General features: G+C 41.9%; 1 protein-coding gene across 3 annotated transcripts in view; it reads right to left on the reverse strand.

Moving 5' to 3' along the window:
* ankrd10a (ankyrin repeat domain 10a) overlaps positions 1 to 16089 on the reverse strand; it is a 39632-nt gene that overhangs the window by 12570 nt on the left and 10973 nt on the right. Inside the window, exons 1-3 of one of the 3 annotated variants that reach the window (XM_071387652.1) lie at positions 14055 to 14443; positions 7603 to 7755; positions 5062 to 5153 (exon numbers count right to left, since the gene is read on the reverse strand). In XM_071387652.1, coding sequence (XP_071243753.1) covers positions 5062 to 5153; positions 7603 to 7755; positions 14055 to 14252 — 443 coding nt within the window. In that variant the 5' untranslated portion in view covers positions 14253 to 14443. Of the gene's footprint in view, positions 1 to 5061; positions 5154 to 7602; positions 7756 to 14054; positions 14444 to 16089 lie in introns of those variants that run through there. The other 2 variants (XM_071387650.1, XM_071387651.1) reach the window with 2 other exon arrangements.

The following is a 16089-nucleotide window of genomic DNA, read 5'->3' on the forward strand; positions in this document are numbered from 1 at the left end:
TAGCACTTGTGGCAGATTCTGCAGTGCCTATTTGGAATGCTCCCCCTTTCTGGGATTACTTGAGAAATTCAAGTTCAAATTCAATAGCTGCAAAACATCGAAACGTGCAGGGGATTTGTTTTTTAGTGACAGTACAATTTTTTTGCAATCAATTCTTAGATGGCCATTTAGCAAATGATTTCAACAAGATCTAAATCAAATATATTAACATTCAAAACAGTGAAACAATCCTACATAAAACATGGAAACATTAATGAATCATTGTTATGCTGTAACAAGTAAGCAACCTAAACTCACGCAGGAACTGCTGTCCTAACATAACTCTCTATATTTTCACCCCTTCACTGACTGTCCCACTAAATTCAGGAACCTGAAAGCTCATGATGTAGAAAAATATAATAATATAGCAGTCACTTAACTGTACATGTATACATTTCGGGACTATGCATTTGGTTTCTCTTGAAAATGTATCTTTAAATCAATGAGTAATTTGGTAATTATGGCACTTGGAGGATTGTTAATAAGTTGACAAGAAATGACCAAAAAAACTACTGCTCCATGTCCTGGTGAATCTGGCAGTATAAATAATGGAAAGTAAGACAATAATGGAAAGAATTGGAACGCATGGGGTAGTTAATAATAAAATATAAATAAACATTTGATGGGTACTTATATTTGTCCTGTTTCACATATGCACAAGTGTGTATTATACGCATGGAACTGAAATGTATTTTTTGCATATCCCAACTCCCCCTGAGACAACCTTGGAGAATAAGGTCACAGCCAGAGTCAGCCATTATCAACTGCAACCCTGGAGCAATTAGGGCTGAGTGACTTGCTTAAGTCGGCTCGGGAATTGAACTAGCAACCTTTCGGTTACTGGCCCAACGCTCTAACAGCTAGGCTACCTACAGCCCGGTGATCAAGGCATTGGCACGTAGATAACTTGATTTCGGAAAAGTATATGCAAGAATTTGGAACAACGTAGAGGCCTTCGATTATTCTATGCAATTGCTCACATTAAGCTCCATCAGAGTTATACAGCAAGTAACTGCATGCTTTTCATGATCTGTAAACATCAATTGATGAAGTATTTTCAGATACGCAAGGGTAGCCTATCCATTTGGCATGTAGCTAGCTAAGCAGCGTGTCATTTAGCTTGCTTTATCAGAGATTAGGCTTTGGAAAGAGCTTGACATTGGCAAGTCCTCGTCTTAGTAAAGTTGTCAGTCGGACTACTGTCATCACCAGTATAGATTGCAAGCAAATCAAATAATATTTGGATATAGCCATCTAGTTTATCCCCTGAAGTTTGCTTGTTAACTAGCCATATTGACGTGATCTGTTGTTACCTAGCCAATTTAATGTGGTCCATCATTAAATGAAGCCTATGATGTCTGTCAGCAGCTATCACGATTAACACTTAAAAACAATGTTCAAAAGGGGATAATGTTAGCTAACTAAGCTAGGTAGGCCTACATTGCTTGGATAAGAATGTACATTAGGTCTAGTCAACTGTACAACGTTTCTACCAGTAGCTTACATAGTAAACATGATCAGCAAACAGTAAATCTGCAAAAGCACCCTTCTGCGTGACAGGCTGAACCCATAAAGTATGGGAAATGAACCTAAACCCTGTCAGGTATAGTTCACTTTTATTTTATAAAATCACTCAAATATCCAATTAATGGTGGCCAATATTGAGAGATATCGTAAGGCTACCCTCACGTATCTGAAATTACATGATAAATGGCTGTTTACTGATCTTTTAAAGAATGCCATTACTTTCTGTACAACTATGATGGAGCTAAATGTGAGCAATTGTTTTGCACGGAATAATCAGAAATTTGTGGTTCTGACTATGCTCTTCAAGAGGTGATGATATTACAACCAAATAGTTAACATTATTTAACAATCCCTTGAAAACGTCACGCAGATGTCAGTGGTTTTAGCAGAGCTTGGAGTCTCCTTGCCCGCCAGCAGGCAAATCTAATCCTCTGCACCTTATTGTGATGTTTTATTGATAATGGCATCTTCAAGATGTATAGTTGTTCAAGCTATGTTATCAGGTATAGCTGAGGAGGGTGTTATAAAAACATGTAATGGTGTAATTTGGGTAAGGAATGTTAAGGTTTGTTCTGCTCAGAATGTATTTGGAGTTACGATTTATTTTAAGAGAAAAACTGAGTAATCATGTGGTCTAGGACAGAGTCATCCTACAACAAAAAAGCTCCTTATAAAGTTTAACGTTAAACCCACGATTTGGAGAGATGTCCAATAAGATCAATACGAACAGTCTCTCCATGGACACAACGTCAAATGAATTGTGAACAAGTACAAATCTGCCTTCACCTAATCTCCAGGCTTTGAACGAGAATAAATATGATGTAACAAGGACATAACATGTAATAATTGTTCCATGGTGGCTTTGGTTGGTACGTGTTATTTTTTGAAGTCATAAGGGATTCAAGAGAAATCAAAAGTTTCCATCTTTTGTAAGACACTACAGTCCTGATTGAGTGTGGTGAGGAAGGACACTTTTGAGAGACATTATTTAAAACCTCAACTCTTATTGAGCCACAGTTGGAGGCAATATCAACTCTGAGGTATAAACAGTTGAATAGTCTGTTTTTCCATGGAAGCCGCTAATCCAGTATTTTGGCTCACTTGGCTTGGGGAAGTCAATACAGAGGCATTGACCATTAAAATTAGAACCAATCCCTGCTACAGAAATGAATTTAGGTTTGCCAGGCTTTTGAAAGCCATAGAAATGGTGAGTTCTTATCTTATAGCCATATTCTAAATTGGTGGATGTGGAATAAATATTGGATTTAAGGTTCTCGTATTGTGCCAATTTAAGTTACTTTAAAGGAATTACCATGGATCTTTAATTTTCAAGATAGTTGAAAATATCTCAAACTAATGTTGAGAGGATAATGTCAGTGTCAGATGTCATCTTCTTGAGTGACTGCAAATTAAAATAGTCTACGAAACATGAGCTTCCTTCACTTTACTAGTCACTATACATTTTACCTAAACTTTTCACTAACATAAGGACTAAAATACTAGATCTTAGTAGCTGTCAAAGGCATGAAAAAGCATGGGTAATACATAATGCTATAAATATACACAGATGCAGACTACTAAGAGTTATATTATGACTTGTACCACGTTTCTTACAAATCATTTTTCATTGATAGTTTTGGAAGGAAACATGGACCAAATGCACATTTGCTCATTTTCAATTCTTTCATGATTAAATAATCCTTGTGGAGATTTGTGAAATTGTGACAAAAACATGACAAGGAAGTGAAATCGTCATTGTGACTAATGGGCTTGACTGTGAAACTTGACTGTAAATGTGGTTAAATCAATTAGGCGAGGTGTCCAGGTACAATGCTTGTTATCAAGCTTACAGAATACTCAACACTTAAGGTGGGGTATGCCCTTAACACTGCATTCCTTAATACCACCAAACGTACTAAATTAGTACAGGGCCTAACTGTTTGCGCCAGCTACAAGTTCATGCGTATACACTAATGAAAAGTATCCGATAAGATGCAGTTTAAAGCAGATTAAAAAAACTCAACATGACAACTGAATAAATTCAAAAGACGCCAAAGTAAACACTTACACTTCAACATTCACCTTCTGCTACCATTTCTGTCAAGCCGTCTCCAGATACAGTTTGTCACATACGCTTGATAAATCCAACGTATGAACCACACAGAACGCACTGCAACGCTGCAAGGCCAACGCAGCGTTCCGATGGAAATGAATGTACTTCTGGTGTACCAAAATGCACTGACGCGATTGGTGTGATCGAGGCGTTAGGCCAAGGTTAAGTTAAGATATCACATACCACTGTAGTTCCGTAACACTACATATATGCTATAGTTCTGTTGTCACATCCCTCACATGGTGAGATAATTATTAGATGGCACTAGCAAGGAGAGGGAGAAATCCAGACTCCGTATAAGAAAGGAGGAAATGTGCATTTGCCCTATGCCCTGCTGAGAGAAGTACATTAACTCTGAATAGTATATTTCTAGTATATATTTACAGACATTTTAAACGCATTCAGTTAGCATAACCTTACATTATTTAACTTTACCGAGTTACAATTAAAGACAATGAAACGTAAACATTGAAATAACCACTACAGCAGCAGACTTATTGATGAGGAACGCCACCAACAAACATTCTCCAAAACCCATGTGTATCGCACAAACGGCAGTAGACAAGTGGGACAAAAAGTCACCTACAATAAGTATGAGAGTGTGGTTGTGATGGCAGATTTTAATTCAAGACCATCATTTCGAGTGGTTGAAGTGGATGGCACATGGTAATGATACAGTGCAGCGAGGGAGAGTATTACTGAGAAGGTTGGGAACTGACTAATTGGCACTGTCGTCGCCAACTAAGCTGTTTTTAAATAAAATCACACAGAAACAACTTCCTCATCAACCCCTCGGGAAAGGGGCTTTATCATGAGTCACCTTATGGACACAGAGGATTTGGATGTCCCCCACCGAAATGCAAATGAGCTTATGGCGCAGCCTAACAGCCAAATCCTTACAAAGCTCCATTTGCTGCAGAAGCACCCCGAACGAATCAGCCAGTTCAGGCCTTTCATTACAGAGCCATCTGGCACCTGTGCTGTGACAATTGTGTCAATTAGTGATTTCATTTAAAAAGAGAAGTAGGTCCCTCGTGTCACTCAGAAATGATCCGATTTATTACTCGTTTCTGCCATGTTTGTACTGATTTGGTTCATAAAATAATTTGTTTGAGCAAGCATGCTTGTAAAGACACCCTACTGGCACAAACATTTTCTACAACACAACCCAGCACAGAAGTGGCACAAAGACAATCATTGAGAAATACGGGATGCCAAATTCACACAGCTAAATTGCCTCGACTTCAAGGGGGGGGGGCAGAATGCAGAGTGGAGGCCATCTGGTGGAGTTCCCCTTCTCAACAATAATGTTGTTGCCGTGGTAACAACGTATTGTGTGGTACAGTTTGGTGTAAACGGGCACAGTGAAGTGGGGGACTTACTCCGGTTTAGCACCCTGTATCAAGAGGGCGTTGACACACTCCATACTACCAGCCCGGGCTGCCTTGTGGATAGGGGTCTCACCTACATAGTCCTGGAACAAGACAAGGCAAAAACACATCACTATATAAAGTGATAGAGAACACTTTAGATGGATTAATCATGCACTCAACCAGTACAATGGGGAGAATGGAAAAACATTATGGCTTGCAATATATCAATATACAAGGCATTGTTAATACATTTTAGTAATTTAGCTGACGATTTCCAGGAGCAATTAGGATTAAGTACCTTGCTCAAGGGCACATTCACAGATTTTTCACCTAGTCGGCTCAGGGATTCAAACCAACGACCTTTCAGTAACTGGCCCAACGCTCTTAACCACTAGGCTACCTGCCGCTTATGTTGATATTGGCCACTCATAAATAAGGCTCTAAGTGTCTGCTGAAAGGGGCCACTATCTGTGCAGCATGCCCCAACAGTTGAGCACAGCTGCAGACAGCAGCAACAGTCCTCCAGAGAGACTAATCACAGAGAGAGGCTGTGAAAAGGTGTCTGCTGCCAACAGAGACAGTGGGCACTGGAGACAGGTGCTGAACTCCTCACCCAGCTCTCCGGCACCCCCTCAAGCCAAGCAGAACTGACACATTGCACTCTAGCCAGAATATCCGCCCTCCAGCTACCATCCCGTTCTGCTCCATGCAGCCAGAATGTAAGTCAGGCTGCACAATTTCACTGTTAGTGAACAGTTAAGGGTGGTGAAGGGATAAGGGGCTCTGTGTGTATGTATTAGAGATGTAACGTTCACTGATATGCATCTGTCCCTGATTCAAATGTTTAAGATATGATTGCATGGTTCCGTGGACCCCAAACTGATCCAAATTAAGCTTGCGGCGGTCCAAAAATCAAGAACTGTTGCTCATGACTTTTTCGACCTTCCGTAAATACCTAATCTTTTGTGACAACTGATGCGTTTTTCACCTTCAGTGTCAAACTAAGCATGTTACTGTGTTGACAGTCATTGATCTACAAGTCATTTTGCATACTGAACAACCCCAGGGAATATCATTAGCCTAGTCAAACTGTGCCCAGCTTAGCGAGCTAACCAATGTGAAGTAGGCGGCCTGTTCCTGATTTTGCACATTTGCGTGGCACCTTCAACATTCAAACACAAAAATGGCTAGATATTAGGCTTTATTAGTTGAGTGACAACCTATGTAATTTGCTAGGTGGTTGTTGTCTATGCGCTGTTAAATTATTTTAGCATAATAAAAGTAAGCTACCGGAGACAACCCTCAGCTGGCTATACCTGCTGAACGGAGCTTACAATATATATTTTTTTCACCATCAGCAATAGTTTTGGTAGTTTTGCTTTAAACAATCAGGGTATATGGTCATTTTTAGATACACAGGGTAAAGTTGATAATTTCATAACTAGGACAAAAATCACTTGCTGGGTTTTTCACACTCAACAGGTTCCTATGTGTATCAAAAATGGTCCACCTCCCAAAGGACATCCAGCAAACTTGACACAACTGTGGAAAGCATTGGAGACAACATGGGCCAGCTTTCGACACCTTGTAGAGTCGATGCCCTGACGTGTTGAGGCTGTTCTGAGGGCAGAGAGGGGGGAGGGGGTATAACAATAGTAGGAAGGTTTTCCTAATGGTTAGTATATTCAGTATACATCGAACGGAAAATTTATGCGTTTACGTAACAAATATTAGTGCATCGAATCATATCGCAGTAAACGGAATCGTACCGAATCGTTTCAAACTAAAACGTATCGTTCCTGAATCATTTCGGAGCCCATGTATCCATTTGCGTATCAAATCGTCTTAAACGGGAACGATGCACATCCCTACTATTTATTTATGTGTGTATGTTTGTTGTAGGGCAGTGTAGCGATGCTCCCCCGTAGCTCTGAGGCATCACAATCTTCTCCTACTTACCCCATTTACATTGGATCAGACTGCTGAACTTGACCCATAAAACCTCTAAATGTCACAGTGGCAAGAGCCAGGTGGAAAGGATGAAGCAGTGGAGTGTTATGCAATCATGACGACCTAATCTGAATTCCTGAGCAGAGCTTCCCTGGCTGCTTCTTTTAGGTGCATTTAAAAAAGGTAGTCACAGACAAACTGTAGCACCGGCAGGCCGGGGCAGAACCAATTTGAGCTGTGGTCATGACATGGCTGCCTGCCTGTTGGCTCTATGGTGTGACTCCGAGGCCATACATACTCTCTAGTCAAACAGTCTGGTGTGACGTGAAGAGACAGTCTCAGACAAACCGACACACAGCATGAACTATAGCTCTGTCTCCCAGAAAGCCTGATCCCTCCATAGTAGGATAATTCTGGCCAACGTGGGCCGCATGGAAAAGATAGACATAGGAGGTTTGACTCACTTTTGCAAACAGGGAAATTACTGACAGTTTGACACAAACAGGCCTACAAATCATGTAGCTCTTGTAGTCGGTCCTGTTATTTTGTCTATCCAGTCATAAGTGCCATTGTTGTGTAACCTGTAAGACTGAGACCCACCTGTCTGTTGATGTCGGCCCCGGCCTGCAACAGCCACAGCACACACTCTGGGTGGCCTCCAAAAGCCGCGATGTGGGCGGGCGTCTGGGCAAACCTTGTCGTCATGGCGTTCACCTTGCAGCCCACCTGCACCAGGCACATTACACACTCCAACTGTAAAGAAAATGAGAGTGAGTCAACATACTGTAGTTGATCAATCACAAAAGCTTTTCTGTTGAGAGCAGAGTTAATGATTGACAAGAAACACAGCCGTTACGCAAATCACAGTGAGTGTATTACTACAGACTGTTGTATTCAGAGCTCTATGTCATTACAGAAACCAAACCACAGCAAAGAAAGTGTGTTTGTTTGAGGTAAACCCCAAAGGCACACTAACCAACCAGTGGCATCTTTATTAGGGCTTGGACGATACCAGTATCGCAATATTTTCATACCAAAAATAAAAACACGAAGAACAAACTCTTCCGTGCTTCTACACCTGCATTGCTTGCTGTTTGGGGTTTTAGGCTGGGTTTCTGTACAGTACTTTGTGACATCAGCTGATGTAAGAAGGGCTTTATAAATACATTTGATTGATTCCATCCTTTAAAAACCTGCTGTATGTCAGATAGTGTGCTATAGCTTGGAAAATGTGACTCTGGATGACAACATAATTGTTTGTTTCCAACATTAGGGCTGTTTTCCCAAAGCAGTTCAATACACTTTGTGTTTTGTTTCCTTGCCTCGATAGTAATCGCGACATTGGCATTGTCCCAACCCTAATCTTGTTGGTCTCCACATTTTTTCCCCCTGTATTGAGCTTCTTGTACCGAAGAGGACACCTAAGCCCATATATGGTCACAGTATAGGGGCTTCAACTGCAGTCACTCCCACTGACTGTTATGTTCAGACCAGCCTCTGTGTGGGAAGAGTGGGCACACCCAGCCTAAGCAGTTTTGGCGGGAGACACTACTGTTTTCCTGGCCAACAAAGACACTTTAACCCCGCAATATCAAATAATGTTGTCTGGGAGGACATGTAGCCTAATAGCTCTGCAACAAAGACCAGGCCATGAGTCATAGTTGATATTGTACTGAAGTCCCACTTCAAGACGGGGCTTGGTAAATACAGTACATGTAGTTTAAAAACATGATCCAAGCAGCTGTTCAAAATGTGTATGCCTGACTGACTTAACTAAACAATCTCTCTCCTGTCAAATGTGCATCTCTAGATTGAGAAGTGCCGAAATGATAAAAATAAAATGAAGATATGATAGTCCGGGTGGCCATGCTGTGGACACGGGGCAGAGAACGCAGCTGTTTCATTGTTTCGGCTTTGGGCACAATAGTAACTAATAACTGCCTCATTCCTTCCCTCTTCTGCCCTGTTCCTTCTCTAACATCTGTGGAACTTTCTCCAAACCACCTCACCCAGGGGAAACTTGCCAGTGACAAACACAGAGCTCTAGTGTGACCAATTTGGTCACATATGCGACAAAATATAGTGTATTCGGAAAGTATTCAGATCCCTTTTTTTCCACATTCTGTTACTCTTATTCTTTTTCCACATTCTGTTACTCTTATGTTATTCTAAAATGTATTAAATTGTTCTATCAATCTACACACAATACCCCATAATGACGAAGTAAAACCAGTTTTTTTAAATGTTCGCAAATTTATAAAAAATAAAAATCTCACATTTACGTAAGTATTCAGTACTTTGAAGCACCTTTGGCAGCAATTACAGCCTTGAGTCTTCTTGGGTATGACGCTACAGCCTTGGCAGACCTGTATTTGGGGAGTTTCTCCCATTCTTCTCTGCAGATCCTCTCAAACTCTGTCAGGTTGGATGGGGAGCGTCGCTGCACAGCTATTTTCAAGTCTCTCCAGAGATGTTCGATTGGGTTCAAGTCCGGGCTCTGGCTGGGCCACTCAAGGACATTCAGAGACTTGTCCCAAAGCCACTCCTGCGTTGTCTTGGCTGTGTGCTTAGGGTCGTAGTCCTGTTGGAAGATGAAACTTCACTCTGGAGCAGGTTTTCATCAAGGATCTCTGTACATTGCTCCGTTCAGCTTTCACTTGATCCTGACTAGTCTCCCAGTCCTTGCCGGTGAAAAACATACCTACAGCATGATGCTGCCACGACCATGCTTCACTGTGAGAAGGGATGGTGCCAGGTTTCCTCCAGCTGTGACACTTGGCATTCAGCCCAAAGAGTTCAATCTTGGTTTCATCAGACCAGAGAATCTTGTTTCTCATGGTCTGAGTGTCTTTAGGTTCCTTTTGGCAAACTCCAAGGGGGCTGTCATGTGCCTTTTACTGAGGAGTGGCTTCCATCTGGCCACTCTACCATAAAGGCCTGATTGGTGGAGTGCTGCAGAGATGAGAAGCTTCCAGAAGGACAACCATCTCCACAGAGGAACTCTGGAGCTCTGTCAGTGACCATCAGGTTCTTGGGCACCTCCCTCTCCGATTGCTCAGTTTGGCCTGGCGTAGGAAGAGTCTTGGTGTTTCAAACTTCTTCCATTTAAGAATTATGGAGGCCACTGTGTTCTTGGAGACCTTCAATGCTGCAGAAATGTTTTGGTACCCTTCCCCAAATCTGTGCCGACACAATCCTGTCTCTGAGCTCTATAGACAATTCCTTCGACCTCATGGCTTGGTTTTCGCTCTGACATGCACTGTCAACTGTGGGACCTTATATAGACAGGTGTGTGCCTGTCCAAATCATGTCCAATGAATCGAATTTACCACAGGTGGACTCCAATCAAGTTGTAGAAATATCAAGGATGATCAATGGAAACAGTATGCACCTGAGCTCAATTTCGAGTCTCCTAGCAAAGGGTCTAGGAGACCCTTTGCTAGGAAACACATAAGGTGTTTATGTTTAAATTGGGAAAACTTTATTATTATTATTTTTTTTTTTATATCTGTTTTCGCTTTGTCATTATGGGGTATTGTGTGTAGAATGAGTTAAATTACATTTAATCCATTTTAGAATAAGGCTAACATAACACAATTTGGAAAAAGTCAAGGGGTCTGAATACTTTCCCAAGACACTGTACTTTGAGGATTTTGGAAATTAGGCCCTTTATCTACTTCCTCAGAGTCCGATGAACTTGTGGATACCATTTTTGTCTCTATGTCCAGTATGAAGGAAGTTAGAGGTAGTTTTGCATGCTAGCAGATACCCATAAACTTCCAGTCATTGCACTAGCCAATGCTAACGCTAGCCAATGCTCACAAAACTACCTCTACCTTCCTTCATACTGGAAACAGAGACATAACAATGGTAGCCACAAGTTCATCTGACTCTGGGAAAGTAGATAAAGTCCCTCATTGCCAAAATCCCGAACCATCCCTTTAAAAAGATCTGACCATATCACCAGCGCAATGTTTTTTTCTTCCTGTCGATGATTGGGGGAATGGATTTTACATTGAGGGAGCTCTATTACGCTGGCCCAGGTTGAACCAAGCAATGGCCCGTCACGTCACTGAGCGAAAGCAGGGAGGGAGGAGCGCCCTTCTCAAATCAAACAAATCTGCACCGCTCGGTCATGTGGTCAACAAGGCAGCATGGTGCATCGTCCATAAACATACAACATCTATTGTCCATTAAATTAATGTTTGAAACTAGTTATCATTGGAAAGGCCAATACAGCGTTTTTTCAAAATCAATCACTTTTCCATATGAAAACACAGAATCCTACTCATCACTTAATTACGCAGAGGTGGAAAAAGCACCCAATCGTCATAGTTGAGTAAAAGTAAAAATAACTTAATTAGAAAATGACTCGAGTAAGTCACCCAGTAAAATACTACTTGAGTAAAAGTCTAAAAGTAACTAAAGTAAAATATACTTTATCAGAAGTAAAAGTATACATTTCAAGTTCCTCATATTAAGCAAACCAGACGGCACATTATTTTCTTTTTTGCGGATAGCCAGGGGCACACTCCAACATAATTTACAAACTCAGCATGTGTGTTTAGTGAGTCCGCCAGATCAGTCAGTAGGTTAGACCAGGGACGACAAATTAGAGCATTCATGTCCTGCTAAGCATTCAAAATATAATGAGTACTTTTGGGTGTCAGGGAAAATGTATGGAGTAAAATGCATTATTTTCTTTAGGAATGTAGAAGTAAAAGTTGTCAAATATAAATAGTAAAGTACAGATACCCCCAAAAACGACTTAAGTAGCATTTAAGTATTTTTAAACCACTGTAATTATTCCCTTTTGTTTTGAGCAGACTTCACCATAGGCCAGAGCGTGGCACCTGGCTCACCCCCAGGAGGCAGCCCGGTTCTAAAACAAATGCAATCACATTTCACCCGGCTCAAATTCTTCCCGCTGGGGTAACCCAGCCAGAAAAACAAACCCCTTTATTCATAAACCATGTCACAGGTTGTTCTAAAGCCATTTGCGAGCAAGTTTAACCATTTGTTTTACACATTGTTCAGTCATGTTTGTTACCTCATTAGCTAGCTAACAACCTGGTAACATTACCAGTATATCCAAAAATTTGGGGGCACAAAAAGAAAGGAAACGCTTCTTCAGGAGATCTATGATCATAGCAATATACAAATGACAGATCTCTTGCATGTTGTCATCAGAAACTTGACCTTCTTAAAGAGACAGTGTAAATGTTCTAGAATGTATTGCAATAGGAAAATTGTGCTTTTACATGTTGAAACCTCATATTACACATGACTTGTTAATTTTAAAAGTGTAGCTTTTAAAAAAGTGTATTTACAGTTAAATATTTTTTTCTAGGGCACAGCATGTGCTTCACAAGTAGCTAGAATTCATATAGGCTATATCTCAAGGCGGTGACCCGTTCCTGTAGGTTCATGCTCTACAACATTCGCAGAGTACGACCCTGCCTCACGCAGGAAGCGGCGCAGGTCCTAATCCAGGCACTTGTCATCTCCCGTCTGGATTACTGCAACTCGCTGTTGGCTGGGCTCCCTGCCTGTGCCATTAAACCCCTACAACTCATCCAGAACGCCGCAGCCCGTCTGGTGTTCAACTTTCCCAAGTTCTCTCACGTCACCCCGCTCCTCCGCTCTCTCCACTGGCTTCCAGTTGAAGCTCGCATCCGCTACAAGACCATGGTGCTTGCCTACGGAGCTGTGAGGGGAACGGCACCTCCGTACCTTCAGGCTCTGATCAGGCCCTACACCCAAACAAGGGCACTGCGTTCATCCACCTCTGGCCTGCTCGCCTCCCTACCTCTGAGGAAGTACAGTTCCCGCTCAGCCCAGTCAAAACTGTTCGCTGCTCTGGCACCCCAATGGTGGAACAAACTCCCTCACGACGCCAGGTCAGCGGAGTCAATCACCACCTTCCGGAGACACCTGAAACCCCACCTCTTTAAGGAATACCTAGGATAGGATAAAGTAATCCTTCTAACCCCCCCCCCCCCCTTAAAAGAGTTAGATGCACTATTGTAAAGTGGTTGTTCCACTGGATATCATAAGGTGAATGCACCAATTTGTAAGTCGCTCTGGATAAGAGCGTCTGCTAAATGACTTAAATGTAAATGTAAATCTCAATAGATACAAATAAAACAATTATGGTGCTCTTAAATGTACTGTTGCGTTCTTAACTTCTTAAAGTTGTGAGTACCAGTGATCCCAGTTGGGAGCCTGTCAGTTCATTTCAATTAAACAAGTCAAGAGTTTGAAAGATATTGGTGGGGGAAAAAATGTACGTACATTTGTTTATGGGATATACTTGTAAAACAAAGTTTGAATAAAACAATGCCACAGTCATGCAAGACTTTTGAGAAAATGGTTTGTTCCATGAGCACAGCACAGCCTATAAATGTATGCAGAGCAGGTACGTGCAAGTTGTTTCAACTGTAGATATTTTTTGGCGGGTTGTTTGCCATTGGCCCATGCACAGCCAATAGAAAACGATGCAATGCTTTATAAAATATTGGACATTTCCTGAAATAAACTGACAGGAAGGGAAGACTAGCTACTTTCTCGGGAAGACTAACGTTAGCTCTATGGCCCAACAAATACTGACAACTAGGCTTCAACAGCAGCATGAATTTACTATTAGGACAATCAATTTCGCTATTACATAGCTGTACATTCACACAATAGTTGCTTTCAGGTATGAACGCACGCACGTTTCACGACATTAGGTGATAACATTTGATTTCACATTATGGAGATGAACAAACACCTAACGTTAACAATTAGAAAATATAAGAAAACATTCTTCTTATGATGAGTGTTGAGACAAAAAACGTAAGTCGCTGTTCAGATAGACAGCTTGCTACATTGTAACGTTTTAGATAAATATACATACTTAAATTGTATCGGATTAGCATCACAAATCGGAAAATCTAACTTTGTCAGTTTTTCGAAAATGATAACAGCATTTCTAGCTATATTTACGCCTGCTAACAATGTGACCGGATGAATCATCTATCCCTATTGGTTTTAGATTGTTTGCGAGCTACCTTTCCAAAATGTGCTGCCCAATGAATGGGAGTCCAGCCATAGACGGAGTCTTCCGTGATGAGGTCTGCTTGGTTTGTGGTGCACTGAAGAAGCGAACACAAAGCAACAACGTCTCCATCCCTGCACGCCCGGTGGAGAGGGTAACGAATGTTCAGCACCTCGTCGTTTGAAAATCCAGACTCTACGCCGACGGACATGGTTGCGGTACGGTGTGTACAGATGTTTGGGAGAAAAGTAGCCGTATCAAGTTGCCTTAGTCGCCAAGAATTTAACCAACTTCGCACGCCCCTGACGGTACATGCACAAGTGATACACAAAGGAAAGGAAGAGATGAGAGCTCGCGCTTTCAACTTGGCGCGAATCGCAAAACACGGACTGATTTTTTTTCTTGGCTGTTTGGTTCTATCAAAACCCGTCATGGAGTCCTTTGTTAAATCTTCTTCTTTGTCGATGAGGTTTAACGGCGGTTAGCATCCAATAAATGTTGCATTACCGCCACCTACTAGACTGGAATATAACTCACTTAGACTTTGCTTGAGAATTATTTATTTATTTTTTAAACAAATACCCTACCATCTAACCCTACACTCACTAAAAACTCACCATCCTACTCAACTGTTTAAATCAATTTAGTCCTACCTCAGGCCAACAGCATGAAAGGATGGGATACCACCACTTAACATACCCTGTAACTCTTCTGACGTCCAGTCTTGCACATCCAAATACCTCTCTGCAGCTGCCACCACAACCTCAATTTTCCGCGACTTACATTCTATCCCTGCAGTACAGTTGATAACCATTGCTATAAATGCTAAAAATCCAATCTTACTGAAACATTTCACTTGTTGGCCTATCCTTGTACAGCTGTACTACTCACACCACTCCTCTCAGGATCCCTCCCCCTTCATCCATCTTCCTCTACTTTCTTCATTGCTTCAGCATACAACAACTTCTGCACTATAACCCTGGAAACCTCAATCTGCCTCTCTTACACCGGACATTTCTGATCCCCAGCCCCATGGGCACCCCTACAATTAACACCTACCACTATTTTCCCCAATGCTACACATTCCTTTGTCTCATGCCCTTCTGCACATTTCTCACACCTAGGAACCTCCCTCCTACACACTGCTGCAACATGCCCATAAGCTTGACACCTATAACAACAATGTATTTGGCACAAAGCTCGTACGGGATAATTTACTATCCTAACAGCACTTTGTTGGGCAGTGTCAACATCAAAAGGACAGACAACAACTCTTCCATTTCACCACTCACGCCACCCTGTCTGCATCGCACCAAAGGACGAGCATCACAAACACCATGAATCTTCCCCTTCAGTTGGTCAACTTTCACATTTACCGCTACCCCAGTAAACACTCCTCTCAATGGCACCATTTCCTTGAGAGCAAAACAATTCACATCTCTTGTCCCCATTCCTTTAACACGGAGCACCTACTTCCTCTGACAAGCAGAAACCCAAGCAATTATCACAAGACCACTTTTGGTTACCTTCACCGATTCCACAGCACCCACCTCTGTTTTCACCCACCCTGAAACCACAAATGAATCAGCCAAAAGGCAAGGGTCCACTTTTCACTGCTACTGTCACAGACTCAACTTTAGCCTGGGCTCCGAGAACTTCACCACACCTACCACCTCCGATACTTTTCCCTCATTCACTTCCATTTCTCCTCCTGTCTTCGATCTGACGTACAGCCGACTCTGCTTACACTTTCTATCATTCTTCTTTAACAAATAATCTCCCTTTTTCCCGCCATGTTTAACCTACTCAGGCTCAACCTCTTCCTCCCTCTCTCTCTTCGAACTCCTTTGCCTCTTTTTCCCTCCATTCCTCCTCCTTATTCCAAGTATACGTCCCCTTATGATAATACTGCACTTCTCCTGACATACATCCTGACATCTTGTTCTTGCCCTCTCAAGGGGCACCATTTAACCGGCTGTCACAATCTCTGTACAATCAGCACAAACCCCTCGGGATGTAGCGCTCAACAGTGCATCCCACTTCTAAAG

This window comes from Salvelinus alpinus, chromosome 38 (assembly GCF_045679555.1).
Source record: "Salvelinus alpinus chromosome 38, SLU_Salpinus.1, whole genome shotgun sequence".
NCBI lineage: Eukaryota > Metazoa > Chordata > Actinopteri > Salmoniformes > Salmonidae > Salvelinus > Salvelinus alpinus.